At 47.1% G+C, this 19,376-nt stretch overlaps 1 protein-coding gene across 1 annotated transcript; it reads right to left on the bottom strand.

Annotated features, from left to right (window-relative positions):
- Positions 1–1,265: 1,265 nt before the first annotated feature.
- LOC144326670 (DLA class I histocompatibility antigen, A9/A9 alpha chain-like) lies at positions 1,266–17,934 on the bottom strand. Its single transcript, XM_077923373.1, has 7 exons — positions 17,531–17,934; positions 11,268–11,543; positions 8,860–9,123; positions 6,210–6,494; positions 5,374–5,448; positions 4,486–4,515; positions 1,266–2,682 (listed from the first exon to the last, which is right to left on the bottom strand). The coding sequence occupies exons 1-6, from the start codon at positions 17,601–17,603 to the stop codon at positions 4,496–4,498; spliced, it is 993 nt and encodes a 330-aa protein (XP_077779499.1). The 5' UTR covers positions 17,604–17,934; the 3' UTR covers positions 1,266–2,682; positions 4,486–4,495.
- Positions 17,935–19,376: the final 1,442 nt, after the last annotated feature.

Below are 19,376 nucleotides of genomic sequence, written 5' to 3'. Positions count from 1 at the left end.
GAAAGCGAAAGCGAAACCTCTCCCTTGACTCCGCCCCCTCCGCGTTCCTCCTGCCTCCTCTGCTGGGAGAGATGCAGGGAGGGGGGTGAAAACTTGAATGTTGCCGGGAGAGTCTGGAGGGTCCACGTGCATCACGGAGGAGGTGAAAATATTCATTGGAGAACCACAAGGGTTTTGCCAAAATTTCTACTGGCTCCAAATCAAATACTTTTGAAAGTCCTCAGTGGCCTGGGACCCTGGAAGTGGGTTTTCTCCCATCCTCTCCTCCGCAGATAACTTTTCTCCCTTTCCTTTCCCTCCTTTCCAGAGGGGGATAGTCGACAACCGCTAACTGCCAAGAGGGAATTTTTGTTGTTGTTCTGGCAGACGTTTAAAGTATAGCACACTTTGAACGTTGCCCGTAGCTCAGTTTTCCTGTATGATTGCTTTGTTGCATGGTTTTAAATTTCGATTTCAGAATTTCCGTCGAAAAAGTAGGGAGGGAATCTGAGTAGTGTGGGAAGGAAATGATGTAGGGAGGAGGGGGGAAGCAGTATCATAGGGACACAGACAGGACCTCACTTGATACACCCAGTTCTGTAAGTAATAAATTGATTGTATTGCATTTATATCCTGCCTTTTTGCTGGTTTACAATTTGACACTTCTCCTAAACATAAACCACCCCATCCCTCCTTTTCCTTCTCTCAGGGCATAATGGGGTCTGTTGTCCTGTATCCTATGCAGCTTTGCAATCCTTTCACCGGGGCCAAAAATGTCATTAATAGTGAGGGGTGTCCATTGCCAGATAGTATCTTAAACTTCCTTTTTTCCTCCTCCCACCCAACCCCTTTTCCTTTTGTGTTGTGTCTTTTTTTAGCATAAGTAAGCCTGAATGCAGGGCCATCTTATTGCTGACATTTGTAAGCTGCTTTAGGACCCTTTTTTGGCCTAAGAGCAGGATAAATAGAGGAGGGAGAAAGGTTGTTTTCTGCTGCTCCAGAGAAGCGGACAAGGAGCAATGGATCCAAACTACAAGAAAGAAGATTCCACCTAAACATTAGGAAGAACTTCCTGACAGTAAGAGCTGTTTGACAGTGGAATTTGCTGCCACGGAGTGTGGTGGAGTCTCCTTCTTTGGAGGTCTTTATGGCTTGACAACCATATGTCAGGAGTGCTCTGATGGTGTTTCCTGCTTGGCAGGGGGTTGGACTCGATGGCCCTTGTGGTCTCTTCCAACTCTATGATTCTATGATTCTAAAAATGCTGTAAGTAAAATAGCCTCAGCTTCCTGATTTGCATACAAGATATATTTTAAATCCTGGGAGGTGGAAATGAAACAGCTGTGACAAATTCCAGACAGGTAGCTGTTGCAGCAAAACACACAGAACCTTGTGGCATGAGAGTCTTATGAAATGTTATTGCAATACTATGATAAAATTATAAAAACACAGGTAATCATCACCTCCTTTATTTGAACAAGTTTGATTGGTGTAGCGCAGGGACGTCCAACTCCTAAGAGACTGCGATCCACTCGCAGAATAAAAAACTGGCAGTGATCTACCCCCTTTTGGGGGGGTTCAGATCAAAGTTGTTTAGCTTTTTTTGGGAGCAGATGCAGGTGTGTGTCTATGCTTTCCATGTCAGTTGATGTTAAAGTGGGGAATAAACCAAGTCAGCCAGTCCTCAGCTCTGATTACATCCTGAGGGCTTCACACTCATCGCCAAACTACAGATAGATGCAGGGAGCCATCTATAGAATCTCTTGTATTTCTTTTAAAGCCTTAACAGCAGCATTTGCTGGAGGCCACTGTTCCAGGTTTATTATTATTATTATTATTACAGTGGTACCTCGGGTTACATACGCTTCAGGTTACAGACTCCGCTAACCCAGAAAGAGTGCTTCAGGTTAAGAACTTTGCTTCAGGATGAGAACAGAAATCGTGCTCTGGCGGCGCGGTGGCAGCAGGAGGCCCCACTAGCTAAAGTGGTGCTTCAGGTTAAGAACAGTTTCAGGTTAAGAACAGACCTCCAGAACGAACTAAGTTCTTAACCCAAGGCACCACTGTATTATTAAAACAAATTCCTCATCACCACCATAATTTAGCTAAGCATTGAAAAATAATAAGATTTAGGAACATCTAAAGCTGCCTTCTGCAGGGTCAAACTACGGTTCTTCTAGCTTAGAATTCTTGGCACCAACATGTGGCATAGAGTCACAAACAGTATTTTTCTTTTTTAAAAAAGAACACTGCCACCCAAAAATATAGTATGATGGAGAGCAGTAAAAAATGATGCAAAGTTCCCATGTGCTTCTTCCTGCAGAGCAAAAGCCCCAAACCCTTAAATCAGAAGAAGAGGGGGAAAGGTCTAAAGAAATCCCATTTGCGATAGGAAGCACAAAGGTCAGCCCATTGTAGGGCCAAGTATTTTTCAACTTGCTGGCTTGACGCAATCCTTTAAACAGCTTCCTCCATCTGGTGTCCCAAGGCCCATCCTGGAATTCTCCAATTGAGTTTCTTAGGATTTCCAGCTTGCGTCTCTTCCTTGAACAGCCCCGTACTGTCCATACAAGGCTATCTCTTATTCGCTGTCCTGCCATTGGGCAGGTAAAATAGCTCCACACAAGTAGGGTGATCTACCCTCCTCTCTGCTCAGATGTCAGAGAGGTTCCTCTGTTTCCACTGCTCTTCCAGCCGACATATCTGTTACAGAAAAACACACAGGAGGGTGTCAGGTGAACTAAGCACAGTGAAGCTGGCAAAGGACGGGGGCATCTGAATAACAGAGTCAGAGCATCTAGCCCAACCCAACTCCCCTTGCAGAGGACTCCATCCCTGGGCATGATCAAGACGCACATGAAATGTACAGGTAGGTAGCCGTGTTGGTATCTGAAGAAGTGTGCATGCACACAAAAGCTCATACCAATAACAAACTTAGTTGGTCTCTAAGGTGCTACTGGAAGGAATTTTTTAATGAAATGTATAGGAAGCAAGGACGCGGGTGGCGCTGTGGGTAAAAGCCTCAGCGCCTAGGGCTTGCCGATCGAAAGGTCGGCGGTTCGAATCCCCGCGGCGGGGTGCGCTCCCGCTGCTCGGTCCCAGCGCCTGCCAACCTAGCAGTTCAAAAGCACCTCCGGGTGCAAGTAGATAAATAGGGACCGCTTACTAGCGGGAAGGTAAACGGCGTTTCCGTGTGCTGCGCTGGCTCGCCAGATGCAGCTTTGTCACGCTGGCTACGTGATCTGGAAGTGTCTCCGGACAGCGCTGGCCCCCGGCCTCTTAAGTGAGATGGGCGCACAACCCTAGAGTCTGTCAAGACTGGGGTACCTTTACCTTTACCTTTTATAGGAAGCAAAGATCAAAAGGGCAAAAGTATCCAGGTGAAGCTTGTTATGGAGGGGGGTGGGGTGGGAGGGGGGTGGCTACACAACCAACACATCAGAAGCGTTGGCCTCCTGCGCTTTGCTCCAGAGCAAAGGAGCTCCCTTTGCTGCATAGCATGACATGCAATTACATACATACCACTGGTTTCTATACATTTCCCTCCATTAGACAACCTATAGGTAAAGGTAAAGGACCCCTGTACGGTTAAGTCCAGTCAAAGGCGACTATGGCATGTGGCGCTCATCTCGCTTTGAGGGTGAAGAAGCCGGCGTTTGTCCACAGACAGCTTTCCAGGTCATGTGGCCAGCATGACTAAACCGCTTCTGGCACAACGGGACACCGTGATGGAAACCAGAGTGCACAGAAACACTGTTTACCTTCCCACCACAGTGGTACCTATTTATCTACTTGCACAGGCATGCTTTCGAACTGCTAGGTTGGCAGGAGCTGGGACAGAGCAACGGGAGCTCACTCCGTTGCAGGATACTGGCGTGCACACACAGCAAAAGTGATGCTGGACCCAATCCTAAATTATCCATCAGAAGTCGATGGATGGATCCAACAGCAACTCCAGCCTGTCCCGTGTAGACTGGATAAACATTGCTTAAAGCTGCTAAAGACTCACACTCCCTTCATCTCTCCCAGTTGGCCTTACTGGCTGAGGCCAAAAGCATTTGGAGGGCACCAGGTTGGGGAAGCCAGCAGTAGGGCATTGGCATGAGCAGGCCTGAGCCAAATACATTGCGGAGGAAGGTGAGTTTTGAGAAGGCACTCAAAGGAAATAAGGGAGGTGGTCCTATGTAGGTGTGTGAGACGGCAGTTTCAGACATACAGGCCAGCAGAAGGTCTGTTTTCACTGCTTCTGGTGAAGGACAGAATACTGCGAATTGCCCCTCTCTCAATTTCCCCTTAACGTAAGCTCCTGTTTTCTGGGAGTATGGGAGGTTTAAATGCCGTTACCTTTCCGTTAGAGTATTCTATTTTCTGTCTCCAGTTTTACAGGGACCTTGTGCTGTTTCAAGTTCACACAGGCCCTGAACAAATCCTCCCTTATGCCCGTCTCCCACCCTGGGCCTCTTCCATGCCGGAGGAAAAACTCGCAAAGAGGGACATCTCACTTACTTGGCACAGCTTAGTGTCTTTGCCACATCTCTGCAGAGAGAGAATCAAATTATGAGTTTCACTTGCCACAAGGGAGGGCACACAGCCAAGGCTTGCAAAGCCCAAAAGTCACAGAAATCCCCTACATTTTAAGTGGCCAAATGAAGAGGAACAACGAGAAAAGTTTTCTTTCACAAGGAAAGAGCTTAACTGTGAACAGTTGTGAGACCTAGTCAAACAAGTGGGTTATAGATTCTGAAGCCTCTAGTCGTTTTACTCATGACAACGATTCTTCAGGACAGAAAGGGATGCAACAGAGATTGTCCAGTCTCACCCTTTCCTGTGGAGAAGGACCTGGGGAAAGATCCTGGCAGACACCCCAGGAACCTGTCACTAGTAAAGGTAGGAAGTCTTTCAGATTCCAAGCATTACCTGATTTCTTCAAACATGACCCTTGCTGCCTCTGTCCCTTCCTTCCGGAAAAGTGCCACCACAACCACACTAAGAGGACACACTGCCCTCCACTGTCCTGAGAAAACCCTTCAATCAAAATTTTATTTTATTATATTATTTAGTCGATTTACTGCCTGGGGCGGCCCTACCCTCTTGTCTGCCCCTTAGAGCTGGCGCATCATGTGCAGGGCTGTGCCTTGGCGCTGGCAGATTCTCTCCTCCTTGCCCGCTGTCCAGCAGCCACAATGAGCTGCCCAAGGGAGGAGGCTGGCAGCGGCAGCCACGGAGAGGCTATGGGATGCTCCCTCGACTAATCCTCCTAGCAAAGCATAATGGCAGCAGCACCGGCAGGGAAAATTGGGACATTCTGCGATCCTATCAGAAGCCGGTGTGGCTTTCGTAATTCTGGGACTGTCCTCGGAAAATCGGGAAACTTGGAGGGTACGTGGTACTTACTGATGCCCACGGAGATGCCGACAACAAGGACTACAGCCCCCATGATGCATAGAATTAGAAGCCAGCTGTCGAACGCTGAAAGTTGAAGAGAAGAAGAGAGAGAAATGACTGACGGGAAACCCAGAACAAAAATTTCCTCTTACGGGGGAGGCCACAGGACCTGGGAGCTCGTGAAATTCAGAGGGATTTGGGGAGGTAACCAGTACGTTTCTGAGCACAATTCAAAGTGTTTGTGTTGACCTTTAAAGCCCTAAACAGCCTCGGTCCAGTATACCTGAAGGAGCGTCTCCACCCCCATCGTTCTACCCGGACACTGAGGTCCAGCTCCAAGGGCCTTCTGGCGGTTCCCTCGCTAAGAGAAGTGAGGTTACAGGAAACCAGACAGAGGGCCTTCTCGGTAGTGGCGCCCACCCTGTGGAACACCCTCCCATCAGATGTCAAGGAACAAAGCAACTATCTGACTTTTAGAAGACATCTGAAGGCAGCCCTGTTTAGGGAAGTTTTTAATGTTTGATGCTTTATCCCATTTTAAATATTCTGTTGGGAGCCACCCAGAGTGACTGGGGAAACCTAGGCAGATGGATGGGATATAAATAATAAATCATCATCATCATCATCATCATCATCATCATCATCATCTAAGAAAGGGCCCCCCTCCATCTCATCACCTCTCAAGGCTTGCACAAGACCTCAATCATATCAGCAAATAGGAAATGTTTGTCTCCAATTGGAGGCTGTCAATATCAGCTGTGATGCTGCTCACTCCCTCGCTCCCCTCTTCCTTCCCCAGGTGATAATTCCCCTCCCATAAGCCTTTGCTCCCTGCTGCCTCTCACCAGGCTCCTGCCAGGCCACATCCAGGTGTTTGGGCAGGGCTTCGTGCTCCACGTGGCACTGGAAATGTTTCCTCTCCTTGGGGCTGGTTTTAATACCGAGCACAGCATGGTAGGTCCCGTCCGAATTGGGGGCGGCAACTCTGTGGAAGGTATCCTGCACCCAGGCCTCTCCGTCTTTCCTCCAGTAGGCATTGATCTCCTTTGGGTAGAAGCCGTAAACTCGGCAGACGAGGGTGGCTGGCCCGTTGGAGTCCTCCTTACTTGTCACCTTCACGACGGGAGGCTCTGCGGAAATGACAGAGGCGTCCTCAGAGGCAAGCAGGCCGTGTCCTCCGCAAATGTCCCCACACCCCTGTCAAGCTGGCAAAAATTAATCCCTCCCTTTTCCCTTTATGTTGGAAGGGTTGTGGAAAACTTGGTTCATTTATTCACATTTGGCAGAAATGCCCCCATGTTAAAAACTTTTGGAATAGGGTATTCCCCATTATATCCGCAATTACAGGTCAATCCCTTTGTCCAAATCCTGCCCCAGCCCTGTTATCTTTGGACATGGACTTAGGCTCTACCCTTCACCACAGCCAAGTAGTAGGCTCCTTACTGACCACAGCATGAATGGAAGAAACAGTCTGAAATACCCCTGAAGATATCAGAAAATATATGGGATACGGCAATGTCCGAGCGTCTCGCCAGAAATGTTTGATGGTTCTTGTATTTGACTAAGAACTTGTGGAATATGGATATAAAATTTACAACATGTTATGGTCTAAGAGAAAATTATATGAACGTGATATATCGGTGGTATCTAACACCGAGTATAAATGTATAAATCTAAACCAAATAAGTGTTGGAAATGTAAAGGATGAGCAAGTAAAATCCTCAATGATACATTGGGCAATAGATATTGGTCATAATATAGACCTGGAAGAATGGGGATGATTATCTACAGCATGTTATGGTTTAAGAGAAAATTTTATGACAATTGTCAGGAATGAACCAGCTCCAAGTGGAACTTTACAGCCAGCTGCAGAATACAGGCAGGAACAGAGAGGTTTAGATTTGACGCAGGCTGAGCAGAGGCCAGAGCTGCCAGTGTCAACTCCCTCTGACCTATGAGAAAGCACGCCTTGGTTTTGGAACAGACTTCTGGAACGGATTAAGTTTGAGAACCAAGGTACCACTGTATTATCCCTCTTCTCCCCCACTTAAAAGCAATCATACACACATTGTTTTGTGAAGAAATAAAAGCAGGGTTTACTTACATAATCTGGGTCTCAAAGCAGCAATTACAGTAGCAAAATGAAGCAAAATTAAGACAGGTTTATAACTACTATCCAAGCTACAAAAGTACAAAATCTAAGTATGAAATGGTGTCTGAGCATGTGCATGTGGTTGCAGTTTATTGCCAAGGCACAGAAAGGAAGTCATCTCAGTTTTTTCGCTAGCCAATTTTACGGAAAAGCTCTGAACCTCTGCCCCTTCATATCTGGCAAAACATGAATCATTGGGTGAATACAATAATGTTCCACATGATGTACAAAAGGCCTCAACTCATTGGAATGGAGGCCACATAAGAGTTAACCAGCAGGTCCAGCAAGAATTTCAGGAAGACGTGAAGCCATAAAATACATTGTTAGTGTTTTTATGACTTTCCATAGGGCTGAGGCTTTTATTTAATGGCGGGGTGGTGCAAAGAGGATAATTCAAAGGCGTGGCAGTCTGCACATGTTATGATATATCCAGCCTGAAGGTTCTCAACATTAAGAAGAGAGATTTATACCCTTTCAAGCAGAAATTTTGGTCAGGTCTGTCTCCACTATGCTTGCGTTCTTTATTTATTTCATTTTTAAAAAATCATTTTTATTTGATTTTACAAATATAAAATTATAACAATCCAGATGTGTATCCATATATAGAGATTTCTCTGGACCTTGAGAATTCCCCCCAACCCCTCTATGGGTCCTATTGTCAACATTTACAACTGCATATGTTTCTATAATCTATATTTTATATCAGTCCATATTATCCATAGTATTTGTTACATTACAAGTGAGATTAAATTCCTGCTAATGTTTTCATCTTTCAAAGGTCTCCTAAATAAATTATATTCCCCCCCCCCCCATTCTTTTTAAAAGCTTTTGTCCTCTTGGTTCCTGAGATTCTTTATTTATTTCAAAAGATCGGGATAAATATTCTAGAAGTGTGTCCTCTCTGCCACCCCCTAAGCTGTCGTTTATTATGATTATTATTACACTGGTACCTCTGGTTGAGAACAGGATCCATTCCGGAGCCCTGTTCGCAGCCTAAAAGGAACGCAATCCGCATCTGCGCCGCTTCTGCGCATGTGCATGATGTCATTTTGCGCATCTGTGCATGCGCAGGTGGCGAAACCCGGAAGTAACCCTTTCCGGTACTCAACCTGAAAAAACATATCATGAAGCAAACGTAACAAGAACTATGACTGTATTATTATTATTATTATTATTATTATTATTATTATTATTATGTGTCTCTTGGCTCCCATCAGCTTTGCAGTGCGGTCTAGGATGGGTTTATGCTGGGTAGAATATGAAGGAATTTCAGCACACACACACCCAACCCATCACAAGTCTTGTTCCCATCTCCCTGCACCTGCCCTCACACAAACACCCACCTGTCCTCAGCAGAGCCTCCTTCCCGTAGTCCAGGTATCTCCGCAGCCACGCAATGCAGTCCTCCTTCCCCACGTAAGCCATCACAGAGACCGTCTGGTTTCCAGTCTGGCTCACCTGGGCTCCTCTCTCGACTGCCATCCAAGAGAGAGACTCCAGGTCAAGGTCGGGATAGAGCGTCCCATCGTAGGCTACCTGCTCGTACGCTCCTTGGCGCCCCTCTTGGCTCAGCTCGCAGCCGTACCTGACCTGCCAGGTGTGCAGGCCTGGGAGAAGGGGCAAGAGGTCAGTGAGATAGGGGAGTGAGGTCGGGGGACCGGAGCAGGTGAAACCCCCACAAACCCACAGAAGAGGTTTGGCAAAGATATTATTATTATTATTATTATTATTATTATTATTATTATTATATTTTAAAAAGTAATTCATTTTTCTTTTTCATTCATTACATACATCTCAAATTCTTGTTGTTGTTGTTGTTTAGTCGTTTAGTCGTGTCCGACTCTTCGTGACCCCATGGACCAGAGCACGCCAGGCACCTCTGTCCTCCACTACCTCCCGCAGTTTGGTCAAATTCTTCTCAAAATTCTCAAATTCTTAACATTTACTATATATTCCTCCCTCCTTCCCCTCCAAGGCTTCCCCCAACTTGCGCTTCTGGTTTGTTTCTATTTTCACCCACTTTGCTATCTCTCAACAGAAAAGGTTATTAATAACACAGCATCAAACCTAAAAACATAAAAATAAAAGTAAATACACCACCATATTTCACTATCTTCTAAACATTTTCTGATGCTGATAATGTGAATGTTTATTTAAATCCAAGATTTGATTATTTTTCACCTCGGGGAAGAAGAGGCAGACTGGATAGCTCAGTCAGTAGAGCGCAAAACTCTTAATCTCAGGGTTGTGGGTTCAAATCCCACGGCAGGCAAAAGATCCCTGCGTTGCAGGGGGTTGCACTAGAAGACCCTCAGGGTCCCCTCCAACTATGATTCCAGCTCCGAGGGCCTTCTGGCGGTTTCCTCACTGAAAGAAGTGAGGTTACAGGGAACCAGGCAGAGGGCCTTCTCAGTGGTGGCTCCCACCCATCAACGGTTGACTCAGCTCCTGGGGCTACACAACTCCCTCCCACCCCACTGTTGGTTCCTCTAGCTAAGCATCATCAGCACCAAGTTTTTACTTGCAGGTTTACTTCCAGGCAGGAATCTCTCTCATCCCTACTTAGAGATGCTGAGGATTGAAAACAGGTCATTTTTTCCCCATGGAAAGCAACAAACATTTTCTGTTTACCTCCAAGTTTAACGTCACTCAAGTTCCGACAGTGCAATCCTATGTACAGTGGTACCTCTGGATGTGAACGGGATCCGTTTTGGAGCCCCGTTAGCATCCTGAAGTGAACGCAGCCTGTGTCTGTTACTTCCGGGTCACTCAACCTGAAGCATATTTAACCCGAGGTATGACTGTACTTGTCCATGCAGAAGCAAGTCCCTTTGATTTCGGTGGGATTTACGGGCAAGTGTAAATAGGGGCTTCCCCTGAATGCAAAGACAGGCCCCAGGGGATCGAACAGATGAGACCAAGTGTGGTAAAGGTAAAGGGACCCCTGACCATTAGGTCCAGTCGTGACCGACTCTGGGGTTGTGGCGCTCATCTCGCTTTATTGGCCGAGGGAGTCGGCATACAGCTTCCGGGTGATGTGGCCAGCATGACTAAGCCGCTTCTGGCGAACCAGAGCAGCGCACGGAAACGCCGTTTACCTTCCCGCTGGAGTGGTACCTATTTATCTACTTGCACTTTGAGGTGCTTTTGAACTGCTAGGTTGGCAGGAGCAGGGACCGAGCAACAGGAGCTCACCCCGTCGCGGGGATTCGAACTGCCGACCTTCTGATCGGCAAGTCCTAGGCTCTGTGGTTTAACCCACAGCTCCACCCGCATCCCTAACCAAGTGTGGGGCCAGCCGTAAATAAGGCAGTTTCTGCACATGTCGCAGAGAGAAGTGAGGGGCAGATGGGGCTCGTCCACCAGGGAAGGGAGACCATCGAGGAGAAGGAAAACGCTGATCCTAAACCTCTGCTGACTTGCAGAGAAGAAAAGGCTCTCAGGAGCAAACTCTACATAAATCCAGAGTGGAGTCCCAAGGGTGGTTGAATGGCGCCTTGTACGCCTCCTTTGGGCAACTCCTGCAGCTCAGTTGGTACCAAACGTCTTGCTCTGCTTTCCTTTGGAGCACATCGACGAGGCCAAGAGGGGGGTCTTGTCGTCTGAGCAGCGCAGGACCTCCAGACACACTGCCCAGGCTTGCACCCCAGGGAGGTCACTTGAGTGCTGCTAAGGTTACAGTCTAGCTCCCCTGCTCCCCATTTCCTGACCAGGGGAGGGGGACTCGCTGCCTCTTGCAGCACCCACTCACCTGTGCTCTGCTCGTGGTCACGCTGCACACTCTCCAGAACGACTCGGAAGACTTCCTCAGCGTCCCGAAAGATCTGGGTCATATTGTCCCAGTAATGGGGGTAGTCCTGCCCCACCTTCTGGACCCAGGTCACCTGAGGAAGGGCTCTTTTCCTGTCACTGTCGTACTGAATGAAGATGTGGTCATCAACGGACCCCTGAGCGGTGAACTGGGGCAGCCCCTGGCCAGGCTCAGACACCCTCGTGTAGAAATAGCGCAAGGAGTGTGAGGAGGAGCCTGGAAAGGAAGACAGAGAGGGGCAGAATTAGGGCTCCAGTAGAATCACAAAATGAAGGTATCCCTGAGGGCAATTTAGTCCAACCCCTGGCAATGCAGGAATCTCAGCTAATTTCTATGTATTTAGGAAGGATGTTGACAAGCTAGAACATGCACAGAGTGTGGGAATGATCAGGGATGCAGGAGAGGATATATTGTTTGATTATAGCCTTTGCAACTTGTGTAAACAAGTTCACAATTTAGCAGAGTAACATTCCCCCTTTTAAACTCACGGCGGATGCATTTGCTCAGGCTCGCTAAAGCCTCTATAATAACTGTTCTGGTATTGCCCCCTTATTCCCTCATAAAAGATAAGACACGACGCAGTCTTCTATAAAAGTATAAAAAGAGTATACTCACTCACATTATGTTCACAATCGGATCCCAGAAGGCAGACTTAGCTTAGAAAAGTAACATAGACCTGGAAACTATCCCATAAGGAGACAGTCCCTTTGTCTTCTCTTGGCTGGAGGCCAAGAGAGCATCTTTGGCTAAGCAGATGCTGCTGCTTTGACGAAAGTAGTCATAGAGAGAAAAATGGCTGCCCTGCCCTGTGCTTTTGGCGTTACCTGCACAGGTGAGGCCACGCCCGCCTCTAGTCACATGCAGAGGAAGTCTGTCCCAGCCCAGAAGGAAACAGGAAGTTTACCTGCTGGCTGGACAAGCATTCCTCCCCATGTGTAAACATGCTCACTCTAGGGATGTTGTACTTGACTGCTCTTGTGTTTCACATCCCACACAGAGGAGGGCAACTAAGATGATCAAGGGTCTGGAAGCCAAGCCTTATGAGGAATGGTTGAAGGAGCTGAGTAGCCTGGAAAAGAGGAGACTGAGAGGGGATAGGAGATCCATCTTCAAATATCTCAAGGGCTGTCCCATGAAAGATGGAGCGTGCTTGTTTTCTCCAGCTCGGGAGGGTAGGACTCAAACCAACGGCTTCAAGTTTCAATAAAGGAGATTCTGACTAAATATCTGGAAGAACTTTCTGACAGTAAGAGCTGTCTGACAGTGGGACAGTCTCCCTCGAGAGCTGGTGGACTCTCCTTCCTTGGAGGTTTTTAAGTGGAGGTTGGAGGGCCTTCTGTCATGGGTGCTTTAGTTGAGATTCCTGCATTACAGTGAGTTGGACTAGATGACCGTTGGGGTACCTTCCAACTCTAAGATTCTATGATTCTATGATCCATGAATCTTTGTGCAACATGGAGCTCAAACCCTGAGCTATCAATGCTGTCACTCTTTGCTGATTTGAAGAAATGCAGTATTTTAGCCGTTATTCACGTGTGGGCGTGTGTATGTTCCTTGCAGTTCCACACACTCTCCAATAAAAAATATCACCGTGGACAGCACACATGCAAGAAAATTGGCACAATCACATCAAAAGTAAAAAAAAACCCAAATGTCAGTTGAGTCCAATGACCATCGGATTAAAAAGCAGTTCTTTTGTACTTTATTTTGATGGCCATAGCGCTTTGCAAGTTGCTTTGGGTCCCTTCTCTGGGGGGAAAAGAATCTAAAAAGGTAATGAATAATATTAGAGATGTTAGCACTGCAATGCTGGGCAATGCCTTTTATTCAGCCGTCTGTTTTCTGCACATTTTACTTGACCACCAACTAAAATGTCCCAAAATAGTGACAAACTTTCTAGTCCTCTTTGTTTGCCCCAAACGGATATTGCGCAAGGAAAAACATAAAGCAGAAGTTTTCAGCTCGGTGTTGTCGCTGGAAAGCCCAGCTTGAAGACGTGGTTCCGAGGTGGAGATTGTGGTACGGGGGAAGGTTCGACATTTCCTGTTTTTTTATTCTGCCGATTTGCTGTTTTCCCTTCAAATAAAGAGCTGAACTACACCTAATGTTGCTGTACCAGGTGGGTGCAGTTGTGGTTGTTATCAAGACCGCAACACGCCAGGGGCAGAGGACACAGGGAGGGGAGGTTTAAAACACAACTTTAAAATGAGTTTTTAAAACTACAACTTGCATGGTTCCCCCCACGCCCCGCCCAATGTTGGAGCCTATCCAACTAACCCTGGCATGTGAAACTTACCAAAGAGGAAAGAGAGTCTTGTGACACCTGAAAAATTAAGAAGCTTTTTTTATGCCACAAGCTTCAAGAAATAGCATTTAATGTAGGAGGTGCAGAAACTGTTTTCCTGAGCGGTTTGTGTTTGTGTGTTCACACATGGAGGTGTTTTTTAGGGGTGTAAATAGTGAGGCCAGAGGTAAAAGGGATGCAGAAATGTACCTGTTACCACAACCGTTTCGCCCACCGGGAAGCCAATTAATACACAGGCCCCAATAAATGCAACCCAGCCGTGCAATTGAATCCTTGCATATCGTGAAAAGTCAGCTTGCACCTGCGTTCCTGCCTGAATTCCTTTAGGCGTCCTCCGCAGAGCCCAGCCAGATCTGGGACAGCAAAATCCGCCTGGCACCGTCATCTTTCAATGCCAGGCAAAAACTTATCTCTTCCGCCAGACAGCTTTACAAATTAGGGTGATGTCGCTGGATGTTATTTGTATTTTGCGGCCAAAGCAATATTCTATTTTCTCGCTGCTGTTTGGCTGGAATTTATCCTACAGCCTTTGTTAACTTTTTCATTCATCCAACTTAATGTTATGGTTGGTGTTTTTAAAATGGTGTAAGTTGCTTACGAAGATCATGGCCACTGGCAAATAGAAGGGGAAGAAATGGAGGCAGTGAGAGATTTAACTTTCTTGGGCTCCATGATCACTGCAGATGGTGACAGCAGCCACGAAATTAAAAGACGCCTACTTCTTGGGAGAAAGGCGATGACAAACCTAGACTGCATCTTAAAAAGCAGACAAAGGTCCGTATAGTTAAAGCTATGGTTTTCCCAGTAGTGATGTATGGAAGTGAGGGCTGGACCATAAAGAAGGCTGATCGCCGAAGAATTGATGCTTTTGAATTCTGGTGTTGGAGGAGACTCTTGAGAGTCCCATGGACTGCAAGAAGATCAAACCTCTCCATTCTTAAGGAAATTAGCCCTGAGTGCTCACTGGAAGGACAGATCGTGAAGCTGAGGCTCCAATACTTTGGCCACCTCATGAGAAGAGAAGACTCCCTGGAAAAGACCCTGATGTTGGGAAAGATTGAGGGCACAAGGAGAAGGGGACAACAGAGGACGAGATGGTGGGACAGTGTTCTCGAAGCTACCAGCATGAGTTTGACCAAACTGCGGGAGGCAGTGGAAGACAGGAGGGCCTGGCGTGCTCTGGTCCATGGGGTCACGAAGAGTCGGACACGACTAAACGACTAAACAACAACAATGGTTTTCCCAGTAGTGATGTATGAAAGTGAGAGCTGGTCCATAAAGAAAGCTGATCGCCAAAGAATGGATGCATTTGAATTCTGGTGCTGGAGGAGACTCTTGAGAGTCCCATGGACTGCAAGAAGATCAAACGCATCCATTCTTAAGGAAACCATCCCTGAGTGTTCACTGGAAGGACAGATCCTGAAGCTGAGACTCCAATACTTTGGCCACCTCATGAGAAGAGAAGACTCCCTGGAAAAGACCCTGATGTTGGGAAAGATGGAGGGCACAAGGAGAAGGGGACGACAGAGGACGAGATGGTGGGACAGTGTTCTTGAAGCTACCAGCATGAGTTTGACCAAATTGCGGGAGGCAGTGGAAGACAGGAGTGCCTGGTGTGTTGTGGTCCACGAAGAGACAGACACGACTAAATGACTAAACAACAACAAGTTGCTTACAGACTCCTTTTGCAGCAAGCGGCTAACAATTGAAAACATCACCATCATCTAGTAGCTCAGCTAGTAGCTCAGTTGGTAAAGCATGAGAGTTTTAAGCTCAGGGTTGTGAGTTTGAGCCACACGTTGGGCAAAATATTCCCGCATTTCAGGAGGTTGGACTAAATGACCATCGCGGTCCCTTCCAACTCTGCAATTCTATGATTCTTTGATCTCATCATCCCTGCAAGTTCAAGCCAGGCCAAAATAAACTGACGGGGAAGGGCTGCAAGGATGTGGTGTAAGGGTTAGAGTGTCGGTCTTTGTTACCTGGGAGATGAGGGTTCAAATCCCCACTCAGCCATGAAGCTCGCTGGGTGACCTTGGGCCAGACACTGTCTCTTAGCCCAGCCCACCTCACCGGGTTGTTGTGAGGATAAAATGGGAAGCTGGAGAACTACACTCCACCTTCAGCTCCTTGGGTGAAAATGTGGTGTGTTAAATGTAATAAATTCATGCAACAGTCACCTCCGGGCTTGACTACTGTAATTCGCTCTACACAGGGCTGCCCTTGAAGCTGTCCCAGAAACTCCAACGGGTGCAGAATGCTGCAGCGAGGCTCCTCACGGAGTCCCTGTCATGGGAGCATATTCACCCAGTGCTTTTCAAGCTGCACTGGCTCCCGGTGGAGTACAGGGTCAGATTTAAGGTGCTGGTTTTGACCTTTAAAGCCCTTCATGGCCTAGGACCCTCGTACCTACGGGACCGCCTCTCCTGGTATGCCCCACGGAGAGCCTCAAGGTCCATAAATAACAACACCCCTAGTGCTCCCAGGCCCTAAGGAAGTTAGATTAGCCTCAACCAGAGCCAGGGCCTTCTCAACACTGGCTCCGGCCTGGTGGAACGCTCTGCCTCATGAGACCAGGGCCCTGCAGGATCTGATTTCTTTCCGCAGGGCCTGTAAGACAGAGTTGTTCTGCCTGGCCTTTGGCTTGGAGCCAATTTGATTCCCTTCCCCTTTTTCTTTTTTCCTTTCTCCTCCTGTGATGAGGCTGCATTTTAATATTTTAATGTTTCAATATTTTAATGTTGTATTTTATTTTTGTTTTTAAGTTGTAATCATTCAACGTTTTTATTATTGCTTGTTAGCCACCCTGAGCCCAGCCTTGGCTGGGGAGGGCGGGGTATAAAGAAAAATTATTATTATTATTATTAAATAAATCAAGAGAAGGAATGGGGGGGGGGGGAATTTTGGGAACTGGGGAGGGGAGATAAGGTTTTACCTCTTGCTTGTTTCTTAGGAGGCCTTTAGTTTCCCTTCCTTATTGCTACGGCTCTCCAAGGTGTGTTTCATAGTTTGCCAGGCGCTGTGCAGAAAAGAAACAACAGAAAAACACAGAAAGAAAAGACACACACACACACACACACACACACACCATCTACACACCAGACCTTTAAAGCACATTCAAAGCACATTTTCCCCGCTCCCAAAGAACCACGAGAACTCTAAATTGCTGACAATTTAGGTCTTTCCAGGGTAAACTATAGTTCCCATACTTATTTTCCCAAAGCCGGGGAAAACCAGGCAGCACTGAAGTATTTTCGGGGGGGGGGGGGTAACGGGCCGTACATTTAAATACCGTACATTTAAAGCAGATGCAACACACATTGAAAGCAGCTGGCTCCCCCCCCCCCAGAAAAAGTCCTGGGAACTGTAGTTTGCAAAGGGCGCAGGAAATTCTAGCTCTGCGAGGCGAAAACAAGAGCTGCAACTCTAGCCCTGTGTATTCATTTATAGCTTTATACCCCACGCCTCTTTGGCGCTTGCAGAATTTTTGTAAGGGTTTCCGCCATTGCTACGCAGAGTAGACCCAATGGGCACGACTAACTTAGGTGCATGAATTTCCAAAGGAGACTTTTTTTATGTGCAGCAAGTGACTAATAAGTGCGATATTGTTGTGAGAAGGACAAGAAAGTTCGCCCCCATCTAAATATATTTAGGAAAACACGTTTTTATCTTTTTAGCACCCTAATTCCTGGGTTGGAGGAGGGGGCAGGGGGTGCCCTGAACAGATATGGAGCATTTTCTGCTGGCGAAAGAGGCGCTAAGGTATGGATTGCATTGTCTGCAAATCCACTCTCCCCCAACCCGCTCACTGCAAATGTGTTGCAGACAAACACACGCAAGGTACTGGGTGCCAATTCTGTTCCCGGGTCGACATTTAACCCCCGAAGAAGCCACTCACCTGCGCAGCCCCCCAGCAGGAAGGAAGCAGATCCCAGCAGCAGCAGCCCGACGGGCCACCGGCGCAGACCCATCAGCAGCTTCGCGTTGCACAATCCTCTCTAAGAAGCCCGGGGAACTCGCGGCCACTAGAATCCGGGCAAGAACCGGGACATCTCGGGCTGCATGGGTGTCTCTCTGGGGGATCCTTGCGTGCTCTCGCGCTCTGCTATTTCTTAACAGTTCCTATTTACCAACTTTACCTCCGTCTGTGGCGCTTTTCTGCCTCCTGCTGGCTACTTCCCGGGTCGAAAATGCAAGCCGGTGATTTCTAAGAAACCACCCGGGTACGTCTGAGCAAGTCACGGGGCGCGTGTAAGAGCAGGGACGTAAATAAACACACACACACACTTGCAATCTTGCCGTTTCTTGCAGACGGATACGAAACAGTTAAGAAAATGCTCTTTTAATTAGAAAAAGAAAGCTTGGCAAATTCTGGAGCCCCACTGTGGCGCTCACACACAGTCCCCGGTCGTTCCACGGACTCTATTCTCTTCCACTGCCACCAACCAGGTTTTCCCAGTAATATATTCAGACTCAGTCAGGTTGTAACGTATTAACAAAGATTCCAGTTTATTGTGAACGTAAACAAGTTTTAAATACTTTGAAACACAATACAGAGGTACCTCGGGTTAAGAACTTAATTCGTTCCGGAGGTCCGTACTTAACCTGAAACTGTTCTTAACCTGAAGCACCACTTTAGCTAATGGGGCCTCCCGCTGCCGCCCCACAATTTCTGTTCTCATCCTGAAGCAAAGTTCTTAACCCGAGGTAATATTTCTGGGTTAGAGGAGTCTGTAACCTGAAGCGTATGTAGCCTGAAGCGTATGTAACCCGAGGTACCACTGTAATCCAATTCCCTCTCTCTGTCTCTAACCCACAAGAAACCAACCGAATTAACGGTCTCTCTGTTTCCAACTGTCTTCCCCAACTGTCTAAACCTTTGGCTAAGCCTTTTAAAAAGAGGTAGGCTCCAACTCTGGGCTTTGCTATTGGTCTCCCTATTAATCCTTCTCTGCCCCTGTACAGACATTTTCAAAAGGACGGGCAAACGCCACACCCATTCATCCCACTCGAGGGAGATCGGAGCCACCTGTGCAAAGAGACAGGCACAAAACAGTCCGCTTCCACCACTGAAATGATCTGGGAAGCCTTTGCAGCATGGAAAAAGCCACGGATCAGGGATCTCAGTCACCCAGGTGAGTAAACTGGTCACTTTTGTGAAACTAAGTGGGTGCATTGCCATTCCATCAGATGCATGAATATTATTATTATTTTTAAAAAATTCTCTTTGCAAACCGCTTGGAGTTTTGTTTTGTTTTTTAATCAAATGATGTATACATGTTGTGAAATAACTAAATATATGAATAAATAGAACAGCACACTCGGGCTTTCTCTTGGCAAAATGGAAAGGGGCTGGTTTCGACCAGGAGGGAAACAGAACTTCCTGGGACTCTTAGCTTTCCTCTTCTTTCTTTTCTTTTTAAAAAAGCATCAAGGGACTTGGGTGGCGCTGTGGTCTAAATCACAGAGCCTAGGGCTTGCTGATCGGAAGGTTGGCAGTTCAAATCCCCGTGACGGTGAAGGGACAGGATACCCAAATCCTGTCTGTGAAATCACCCCAGGCCTCAAAACTGTCCAAAACTACTTTTGTCTTCTAAAAATCCAAAACAGCTTTTCTCTGCTCTCCTCTGCTCTATCACACGATGCTGTGGCAAAAGGCAAAATGTTACTTTTAAAGGCTAATGAATAGACTCTGTCATTGCCAAGAATACTCAGGCCTGAGAAACGAATCTTATCTCATTCAG

The sequence above is a fragment of the Podarcis muralis genome, chromosome 2, assembly GCF_964188315.1.
Source record: "Podarcis muralis chromosome 2, rPodMur119.hap1.1, whole genome shotgun sequence".
NCBI lineage: Eukaryota > Metazoa > Chordata > Lepidosauria > Squamata > Lacertidae > Podarcis > Podarcis muralis.
Note: the sequence above shows the minus strand (reverse complement) of the source record. Positions and strands in the feature narration are given on the sequence as shown.